Consider the following 10,324-nt stretch of genomic DNA (forward strand, 5'->3'; position numbering starts at 1 on the left):
GAATTGCCTGTTTCAGTATAACTTTTTCACACTTATTCTTTCATACACAAGTTTTGCATTAGTAAAGAATAAAAACACTTTAATTACAACTGTGATAATCATTTAACATTTCTGATTTTTTAAATTTGAATTAAGCTACAGGAAACATTTCTAGCACATATTGTCAAATTAAAAGCGGTTTAATTAATGTATTGGGCTTGTCTGTGAAATCATTGCGGAGCACAGATGCGTGATAAACGCTCGCGCACAGCTCTTTGACGAGGAGGAGCCGTCACCTGGCATGTTTTTGTTTTTTTTAAACTGCGTCATCTGCAGCCTCTCCCCAGCGCTGGAAGTTTCTCGCTCTTTCACTTACCAAAATATACGAGTAGGAGTAACACCACCATAGCGCGTTTAAGCCCTGGTTGTGTGGGACAAATCAGATTATCGGAAAGACAAACTGGATTCTGACGTAAAGGGCTTAAAACCCGGCGGAGGAGCGTCGCGTGTGCCGCTCCAGCTCACAAGCAGTCCGTAAAAAAAAAAAAAGGAAAAGAGGAGAGCCGCTCGTGCAGCCTCCTGTCATCAAACCTCCACACACCCCTCCTCTTCCCCGTCTCTCAGGACCTGAGCATGACTGTTCAGATTTTTCGCTGCGACTGAACGGATCGGACGGCCGCCGGGGGTGTCATGGCTTCCTATCTGCAGGTGAGGCTGCCAGCTGCCGTCCTCTCTCCGGGCTGGGGTGTTTCGTACTTGTCGGGGTGTGGTTGTGCGCGGGGCACGGTAGGCCCTTTTAAATAGAAGGGAGGAGGCACGAGCTTTTCCCTCGCAATCTAAGCTGTCATGCCTTTTTACCTTACCGCCACCCTACCACTAATTCGCCCAGTAAATTGGGTAAACAGGTGGTTGAGAGGCTCGGTGTTGCCGGGGGTGGGGGGCTTCACTTTGATTTAACGCATCTTTGGCGCACATTATCTGTCACTGCCAAATAGTTTGCGCATTTCAATTTATGGTTCCAGATAGCTGATGATGAGAAAGGCCACGACCTGGACCTTTTCTGTGTTCCCAGACATTATGAGAACGATTTGGACAAGGTGATTATCCCACATGGACTCATCATGGACAGGTAAAGTGATTTGTCACCTCTCTGGCTGGGTTTTTTGTTTTGTTTGTTTTGTTTTGGGGGGGTTGGGGTTCACAGCAGACATCTTTGTTGCACAGGTGTACTGGTGATGGGAAACTGCTGCAATCGTGAGGTACTTAGTGGAGCGGACTCGTGTTTTCAGAATGTGTGCTATGAAAAACAGGTGTGCACTATACAAAATACTGCTAGCCACAACCAGGGGTGGGTTTGAGGGCATATGAAGACTCAATGCCAGTAGTGCTAAAGTGCAAAATCACTTAAAGGATATTCTCCCCATCATTTAAGAACTAGGCGTCATTATGATTTACAGTGCTGTCACTGTTTCTCTCTCCCACCTCCTCTTTGATGCAGGACAGAGCGCCTGGCCCGCGACATCATTCGAGACATGGGGGGACACCACATTGTAGCTCTGTGTGTGCTGAAAGGCGGCTACAAGTTTTTTGCAGACCTCCTCGACTACATTAAATCACTGAACCAGAACAGTGATAAATCAGTCCCGCTGACAGTGGATTTCATTAGGGTGAAGAGCTACTGCGTAAGCCGCCTTTCTCATTTCATGGATGTGAGCGGAGGGAAATGGAGTTGGCAGAAGTACAAATGAGAGCATTCTTGTTAAAAATTGCTGCAGTGCAGAGGCATTTTGGAAAAGTAGACTTTTTTTTTTTTTTTGATAAAAACTTTCATTATGAGGGAGTTTGAGCTTATGGATACTGTCTCATTTTTGTGCCCCCCCAGAATGATAAGTCAACTAACAATGTTAAAGTCATTGGAGGGGATGAGCTGTCCAATCTCGCAGGCAAGGTTAGTCTTTCTGTCACAGAGAAATGCTGCTGTCTTCTTCATAGAGGTTTAAATTATTAACTTTGCTTCTGTTTTTTTGCTCCGCAGAATGTTTTGATTGTTGAGGTAAGCTCTTGTTATTATCATTCAGGTGGCTGAATGATGAATGAATCATCTAAAACATGATCTCTATTATTAGGGTTAAATAAAACATTAAATACTCATATTTTATTACTGCTACTGTAGTGGTTTTAAATTACAGTTATGTTTGCTTGCTTTTAACATTAAATATCAGACATGATATCTGATAGATGCTTATTTGTGCTTACATCTCTAATTCGACCACTTCCGGCCTTGTTGAAAGGATATTGTGGAGACGGGAAGGACGATGGAAACACTACTTTCTCTACTGAGTGAATGTAATCCTAAGATGGTTAAAGTTGTAAGGTAGGCACCCTCAGATGCTGTTTATAGTGCATGAGACTGAATTACAGACCTCCACAGTAACTGGCTGGTATGTCTTCAGAGAGACAAAATGCATCTAACTAACGGGTACTCTCCTTTAGGACTGTATTAGAGATGTGATGTGACGGAAGGATGGAGCAGCTTAAGAGTTAATCTGCAGTTCTATTAACTGCACTGTGGAGGCAGAGGCCATTTCTCTGATGTATTCCTGATAGCAGGTTAAAACAGGAAAAGTGCTCAGCCGATACAGTTCCCCTCTGTTTGCACCACTTACAGTAGTTTGGGAGGGACATCTCTGTGGCTTTGATGTGTGCCGTGTAATAGTCTCCTATCAGTTTTTTGTCATACCCATTTAAATAGAATTATAGACTTTTAAGGGGTAGTTTACCACAGGAAAAAGTAAAACTCCTCCCACTTGAGTGTGATTTCGAACCATGTGATTATTTTCTGTTCCCCCTGAGGTTTTGCAATATCTACCACTGAAATGTCTTTCGAGCACACTGCAGCTGAACAGACACTTTTACAATCCACAAGCGTCTATTTTTTTCAGTTAGAATTGTCATTTTCTAGAATCTACCACAGTAAAAAATTTATTTTGTGAAATAGGATTCCCCAGTTTTGTCTGTACATGGGTCCATAAGCTAAAAAAAAAAAAAAGTTTAATCTTGGACTGCGTGGATGTAACAGGGCAGTGAAAGATGTAAAACGTGACCTGAACAGTCTTTGTTTTGATGACAGCTTTTTGTCTTTGACTTCCTCATAAAGCTTTCCGCATTTATCATTCTAGTCTCCTGGTGAAGAGGACCCCAAGAAGTTCAGGATATAGACCAGACTGTGAGAACCTCTTATTTTTCTTCTACATTCTCTGTGTAGTGACGAATGGTATGGCTCAATTTGTGACTTTCAGTCATTTGCGACTCTTCGAAGACCCAGTGAAAATTTTAATAAAGCAGGATTATAATTAATCTCAGGGAAATCTACTCTAAATGTAGCCGAGCCTGGCACTTATGTACTAATGCAAGCCTTATAACCCCCTGCTCACACCATCTATGATTATGTAATGCTTTTAGGTTTGAGTTGGGTAATCTCTTTAAGATCGTCCCTCAAGGACAGCTGTTACTGTAAGTGTTTTGACTTTCCGCTGAGACCATAAAAGAGCAGTGACTGCTTGTTTATGTCAGAGCCAGTTTGTTGCTTGTTTTCTTCCAGTGGTCTTAAAAGTAGCTTCTGGTTTCTCTTATTTATAACCCCTTGTATCAGTGATATTACATAGGGAGATTTCCTCTTCTCACAGCTCCTAATGCTCCTATCACTGCAGCCACTTTAGACTTTACCTTTCCCATCTGCTCCAGTTGTTTCTTCTGCCCTTGCTAGTTCTCTATTTTTTGTGTTTCTTCTTAGTTGCTGTCGGCTGAGATCCCCACATCTATCACAGATGCACTTTGTTAACCACCACTATGTCTGGTTGGTTAGTCAGCAGCTGCTTGTCTGTCTAGAAGTCAAGCTCTGATAGGACCTTGTTGTTATACTGCTATGATCAGAACTCTCCTCTAAGCCATCCTTTTCTATCCACTGGTAGTATTTCTTAATGCCAGCTCCTTCCTCTATCCGTTGATGGTACATTCCAGGAACAGATTCCCATAGGGGTTTGGTCATCCATGATAGTTCCTCGTCCTGTTCCCCAAGTATCCTCAGTTGTCTGAGGTATTCTTGGCACTCACTAATCCTCTCCGTTCCTTTTTTCTGTTGCTCATAAACCCTCAGGGTGCTAGACTTCAGGTAGAGAGCTCCGTGCATTGTGAGGAGTTTTGGTGTCTTGACATGAGTGCCATCTCTCTCCTCCTGTGGTCAGCTTATTATTCAAACTGGGTATCTGATGATCGATAGGGCACAGACATTGATGGCTTGGATCTTATTCCTTCTGTTCAGCTAGCTTCTTAGAACCTACAATACCTTTTGGAGGTATATGGCTGTGGCTGATCTTTGTGCGACTTTGTCATGGTTCTCGTTGGCCTGTGGGATATACAGGTACTTATAGTTGTTCTATATATCTGCTATTTTATCTTCTGGCAACTGCACCCCTTCATATCCATCGTATCAGCTCTTAATGATGAGCTGGCTTAGAGGGTTGAGGCCTATGCAGAACAGCAGCGGGGACACTTTGGTATATTCTGCATTTGATGGCAACTTAAGTGATTGCCTTCGATTTTGTTTCCTGTGTTGTGTTCCACAGACCCACTGACTTCCTGATGAAGGTTATTAGTATACTATTAGCTTTGTACAGTGCCAACCACTCCAGTATCCATGTGATTTTACTTATATAATATAAATACATATTATAATGTTTGTTTGTTTGTTTGTTTGTTTTCCCCCAGACATCGGTTTTGAGGTACCGGATGCCTTTCTGGTTGGCTATGCTTTGGATTACAACGAGTACTTCAGAGATCTCAGTGTAAGTGTTTTTTGGAAGTTGATTACTCAAGGTCTCCTATTATAAAGGTGATTTTTAACACAGATTTAGCTGGTTTGGATCACTGCAACATTCACTGGAGATAGCTGTGGTTCTAATAATCGCTGGCAAGCTGGTATAATACTGGACCCTGATTTGCCCCCATGCATCCATTGGCATGCAAGTTTGTGAATGTGTGTGATAGGGTGAATGGTGCGTGTAGTTAAAAAGTGCTTTGAGTGCTCAGAGTAGAAAACCAAAGTGCACAAGTGCCAAACCATTCTATTTACAGAGGTGTGGAAAATGTTAGATGTTTTTACATGCTCACAAGAACAAGTGCACCTGAGATACTGAATGAGTAATTGGCTTGATATTTCACAAATTATCTGTCTGCCCTAAGATGAAATTATTTTAGATATTATTGCTTTTACATGGTTGTTTTGAGGACCCATCTAATATGAATTATCAGGATTTATCCTGCATTAAAAACTGATTTTGACCTTCACTGAAAGGAAAAATTTTTTTTTTCTCTAAATGGTCTAAGTGGGATTACATTTTCTTTAGCTTAGTTTGAGTGCACTAGTTGTGCCATAACAATATGTGGACCAGTTATGCTTACATACATAGTCACCCACCAGAGTCCCAATTTTAACCTAATCATGACATTATTTAGGCAGACTGTTGATGTTAATTTTAGTCACTTTATCCTCAAATCTTCAAAGTGGAAAAGTATATTTATAGTGTTTTGTATAGTTACAGGATTGGGCAACAAATGATTTTTTTTTTTTTTTTTTTTTTTTTTTATATGGTTGTGTAGTGTTGTATTAAAATGTTAAGGTATTTCTGAAAATAACTTGGCCTTAAATATTTGCTGCAGTAGGAATAAAAGAGGTGTAAAAAAAAAAAAAAGGCAACTGCAGTTTCAGGGTCCTGATGTTCTGCCTGCTTACGCACCATGAGGCTGCCATGTTTGGTGTCACTGGTTTTTAGTGAAACCAGTGTTATAATATTCAGCATTTCTGTTGATGTTTTTTCCTCTTTTCCTCAGCACATCTGTATACTGAATGACCAAGCAAAGGAGAAGTACAAAGTGTGAGCAGATGAAGTGCTGCAGAGGCCGATGTCTGAATCGCTGAAGACTTGGACCACTGTGACGAGCCTCGTTAGCTTTGCTGTGTTTTGAAACTTATTTATTTTTCTATATGCGAATCCACAAAAAGTGACTTGTGGGTTGTAACTAACTTTAAGAACATTTCTTTCCCCCCTTATAAGTGGGATTAATTCTGTATATTATCAATATTTTGGTTGTCAATTTATTGAATTTATGTTAAGACTGAAGGTGTAAATAACAGTTTTGAATAGAAGTGGAGATTAAAAAAATGTAATTAATTTGCTCTTATGGAAGTACACACATCTCAGGCTACTGCTTTATTTTCAGTGAGCTGTCAGATTATTTGTAGCCTTCGAATGTTTGAATGTTTCAGTTTGGATTTATACTGAAGACATATCCTCTCATTATGCCATAAAATGACTTGTCATGTACTGTATGTTTTGATTCATGTCCAATGTTTTCACCAAGGATCTCTTTACAGCAATACAAATCCCAGTGAAACCTCGAGTCTGTTTTCTATTTTCCCAGAAGAGGGAGTAACACTGCATTTATGCATGTTTTTACAAAAGTAATAGGCCTACTTTAAACTAATTACCAAAACACACTTGACTGTGGTACTATGTGAAATAGGAGTGGCAAGAAAAAAGGATGTGAGGGGGGGTGTAGGACATGTTTCAGGGCAGCAAGACTGTGGTTAAGAATGACAAGTACAGTTGGGATTGTATCAGGAAGGAGGCTGAGCTGGAGGTAACCAGGATATACAGGATTAGCAAATGAGTACATCAGATGGACAGGTTGGAGAGACGAGGCTGAGATGGTTTGGATGTGTGCAGATGATAGATCGCGGATATACTGGAGAAAGGATGTTGAAGATTGAGGAAAAGAGGAAGGAGTATGTACAGTGGGTTAGTGAGACAGAGGAGAAAGCTACGGATAGGGTGATGTGGAGGTAAATGATACACTATGGCGACCTCTAAAGGAGGCAGCAGAGAGGAGACTAACGCGACAAAAATACCCTCTCTCGAGTTTCTCCGCAGTCATGATAATCTCCGTGATCCTATTAGAGAATGTTTTAAATTATCAAACACTCTCAAAATACACTTGTACTCTTTTTGAGGCTCAAGCATCAACACCAAATGCTTTAGCTAATTGAATAACGTGTCTAAAGCGGAAGTTGTCGCAATTCGACATCACATCCGTTTCTGGTGTTAGCTTAAACTCGGGCAGGAAGTAGCTGTCAAAGAAGGGCGAATGGTATTGGGAAAGTTTACCATTATATACACATTAGCTTTCCTACAACGCAGGTGTTTTCTGAACTACCATGGACTGATTAGACTTAGCTCTGCTGCTAACGTTAGTTTCACTGTAAGCATAACAGTATTGTTTTTAGCTGTCAACGTTTGTTTTCCAAGATTTTGTGTTTATTTAATAATAAGTCGTACCAGATTGTTCAAGACTTGGACTTTAACCAGGTCACTCACTATCATGCACGTTAAAGAAGAGATTATAGGCATTTTAAAGCAGTTTGACATAGGAGATAAGTTTTCCTATCTGCCATTGCTGCCCAGAGCTTCTGTGCTGATCCCGCTGTTCGTGAGGAGTGGGCGGCTGTACACCTTGCTGACGCTGCGTTCAAAAGAGGTAACTTGAGTGGGTAAATGCGGTTTCTTCTCACTTCTCTATCTGGGGTTCGCCACAGCATTTCATCTACCTTTATCTGACCGCTATCCCCAGCTTCCTTTTCTGTCACACCAACTCCGTGCATGTCCTCAACATCCTTCTCCAATGCAGGCACCCTCTCTTCTCTGCACTTCCAAACCGTCCCAGCCTTGCCTCTAACCCGAACTATCCCTATGATGTACTCATTCCTAATCCTGTCCATCCCACTAACTTCCCCCAAAATGTCAAAAAGTCATCTCCAAAACATACATAAATGCATATAGGTCGATTCACTAACATCTTACCAACTTTCAGTCTTGCTACTGTCTTTCCACGGGCAGTATTGTGGCAAGCACTGTTTCCTCACAGCAAGGTGGTCCAGGGCCTGAACCCACCATCTGGCTGGGGTCTTTATGTCTGACGTTTTGCATGGCTACTTCCCATAGACGGCAGTTAGTGGGGTTACGTTAATGGATGATTCTAAATGGCTGATAGGTGTGAAGGTGAATGCATATGATTGTGTCTGTGTAGCCCTGTAACAGACCTGTCCAAGATGTACCCTTCCTGTCACCCTGTAGCAGCTGAGATAACACTGAGATGGATGCTATCTCTCAGTCACTGTCTTCATCTATCCTGTAAATCCATCTTATTTATGTTTCTTTCTTTGTAGCTGAGGACCAGTGCTGGTGAGGTGTGTTTCCCAGGTGGAAAGAGAGACCCCAGTGACCATGACGATGTGGACACAGCTCTGAGAGAAGCGGAGGAGGAGATAGGTCTATCACCTGATGACGTTCAGGTGGTCTGTACGCTGTTTCCAATCATTAATAAGGTAGAATAAAACATGATTTTCTTTAAGAGTATTGACTGACTTGAGTCTTATTCATTTTCTCAAATCACCCCCTCCTAATTGTCATTCTTTGTCAACAGACCGGTCTGTTGGTGACCCCAGTTGTTGGCTTCATAGAGGAGTCATTTTGTCCCAGTCCAAACCCAGCTGAGGTCAGTGCTGTGTTCACAGTCCCATTGGACTTCTTCACCAGCAAGGAGGACCACCACTCTACATATGGTGTCGTTGGGATGTCGGGGCTGCTGCACTCATTTTATTTTGTGGACACTGATTTGGGAAGCCAATATCACATATGGGGATTGACTGCCTTGCTGGCCATCCTGGTTGCTGTCCTTGCTCTTAAAAAGAAACCCGAGTTTGAAGTTGGCTTTGACTCTGAGGACCCACTAGCATTCTTCCAACAGATCCTACACAGAAGAATCAGTAAACTATGAACAGATTTTCCCCAATACCTGAAGCCCCATTGAATTTACTGTATAATTTCTATGAATGTGTGTAATAATTGTTTGAAAGGATGTATATAAACTTTTCAGTGTGGTGAAAAGATGCAAATAAAAAGATATTTTCAGTTTTTCAAAATTCATTTAATGTAGCAGCAGGATTACAGATATAAACAAAGAGTATACAAATGTCCAGACAAAGGCAAAATTACATGTTAATAATAGTTCAGATGTATGATAACACACCAGGTTTGACCTTTATCCCTACTGCAGGGTCGTAAGGCTAGATACTAAAGCTCAAGCTACACAGAACGGATACAACAGAACTGTTGGAGAATGTGAAATAGAAGCGAACTAGGAAAAGTGAGCAAACTGATTACACACAAGATACAGCTCACACTATTGGCAATTTAATTTATCATGGTTGCCCCTTTTGATCAAGCGTTTCACAGCAACAATAGTAATGTTGACAAGCACATCAACACAAAGTTCTCGCTAAAAACAATCTCCACTGTCTCGTCCCTTTTACCTCACATGTACAAATCTCATGAGGCATGAAAAGCATTTTCAATAGAAAACAACAAGGTGACAATTCACTGGTGAAGCTGCACAATATTATGTTGATATCTTGCAACGGATTGAGAACATGTTAAAGTATAACAGTTACGGTTATGTCCGTGTCAGGGGGAGGAGAGAGTAACGGAAAAGCTTTCGGATGTTAAACAGTCTTAGAGAATAAAAAGGAGCAATGAGACAAAAGGGACACCAGTAAACACAGCAGAGCAACGTTTAAGTTATCAAGGCACACAAAGTTCTGTTGAAAGCGTCACAATTGAAATTCAAAATACCCCTGCAGTATATTTCACATTTAAATATACATGGATATTCATTTACATGACTGAAGGACAAAAATATTATGCAAAGATTTGTGTGCTCTTTTCAACGCCTTTAAATCAACAGTTTCTTTTTTTTTTTTTTTTCCCTCCCCCCCGGTGAAGTGGCTATTCGACAAAGTCGGACTGAAATGAATAATAATAATAAAACTAATGGTCGGTTTTGAAATTACACCACAATCAAAAACAATTTGACCAATGTGCAGTGACACAAATGACAGCTGGTGTCGCCCTGCCCATCCCCTTCCCTCCGCCTCAAAATATATCTTCTCTAAGCCTAGTATTGGTCCGATGTCAGATGTAGAGCAAGCTCCATTCCACACACCATGAGGTAAAATTTACATTCATGAAACCGAAGTCACGGGTTGGCTTTCTGTGTTGGTATGGCTTTAAGAGGCATTACTGTTCCGCACTTCTTCCACAACATCATGTGCTCTTTAGCTCCCCTAACTGAGAGGGATGGAATGCTTGGAAACATCACTACTGCACTCTAACTTGATCTACAGTTAATGGACGAGTCAAAGTGCCATTTGAGATGCATGATGTTAAAAACA

The 10,324-nt window shown here is 41.2% G+C and overlaps 2 protein-coding genes across 3 annotated transcripts; both read left to right on the forward strand.

Annotated features, from left to right (window-relative positions):
• Positions 1-239: 239 nt before the first annotated feature.
• On the forward strand, positions 240-6,438 carry hprt1l (hypoxanthine phosphoribosyltransferase 1, like). The gene is made up of 9 exons (XM_004553354.6): positions 240-687; positions 1,002-1,108; positions 1,478-1,661; positions 1,862-1,927; positions 2,015-2,032; positions 2,271-2,353; positions 3,159-3,205; positions 4,747-4,823; positions 5,869-6,438. Exons 1-9 carry the CDS (start codon positions 670-672, stop codon positions 5,914-5,916), a joined length of 648 nt encoding a protein of 215 aa, XP_004553411.1. The 5' UTR covers positions 240-669; the 3' UTR covers positions 5,917-6,438.
• A 110-nt stretch (positions 6,439-6,548) lies between these two features.
• Positions 6,549-9,008, forward strand: nudt7 (nudix (nucleoside diphosphate linked moiety X)-type motif 7). Of its 2 annotated transcripts, XM_012919597.3 has the most exons (4): positions 6,549-6,880; positions 7,500-7,572; positions 8,261-8,419; positions 8,518-9,008. In XM_012919597.3, exons 1-4 carry the CDS (start codon positions 6,705-6,707, stop codon positions 8,869-8,871), a joined length of 762 nt encoding a protein of 253 aa, XP_012775051.2. In that variant the 5' UTR covers positions 6,549-6,704; the 3' UTR covers positions 8,872-9,008. The 2 variants fall into 2 exon arrangements, with proteins under 2 accessions (XP_012775051.2, XP_004553406.1); XM_004553349.5 differs by lacking the exon at positions 6,549-6,880 and having other exon boundaries at positions 7,036-7,572.
• Positions 9,009-10,324: the final 1,316 nt, after the last annotated feature.

This window comes from Maylandia zebra, linkage group LG7 (genome assembly GCF_041146795.1).
Source record: "Maylandia zebra isolate NMK-2024a linkage group LG7, Mzebra_GT3a, whole genome shotgun sequence".
NCBI classification, from domain to species: Eukaryota; Metazoa; Chordata; class Actinopteri; order Cichliformes; family Cichlidae; genus Maylandia; species Maylandia zebra.

Bases quoted from the DNA above. Each gene is read 5' to 3' on its own strand.
- hprt1l (XM_004553354.6), top strand. The intron at 3,206-4,746 runs GTGAGAACCTCT...GTTTTCCCCCAG, and splicing joins TTCAGGATATAGACCAGACT to ACATCGGTTTTGAGGTACCG. The intron at 4,824-5,868 runs GTAAGTGTTTTT...TCTTTTCCTCAG, and splicing joins AGTACTTCAGAGATCTCAGT to CACATCTGTATACTGAATGA.
- nudt7 (XM_004553349.5), top strand. From the start codon at position 7,183: ATGGTATTGGGAAAGTTTACCATTATATACACATTAGCTTTCCTACAA. The intron at 7,573-8,260 runs GTAACTTGAGTG...CTTTCTTTGTAG, and splicing joins TGACGCTGCGTTCAAAAGAG to CTGAGGACCAGTGCTGGTGA. The intron at 8,420-8,517 runs GTAGAATAAAAC...CTTTGTCAACAG, and splicing joins TGTTTCCAATCATTAATAAG to ACCGGTCTGTTGGTGACCCC.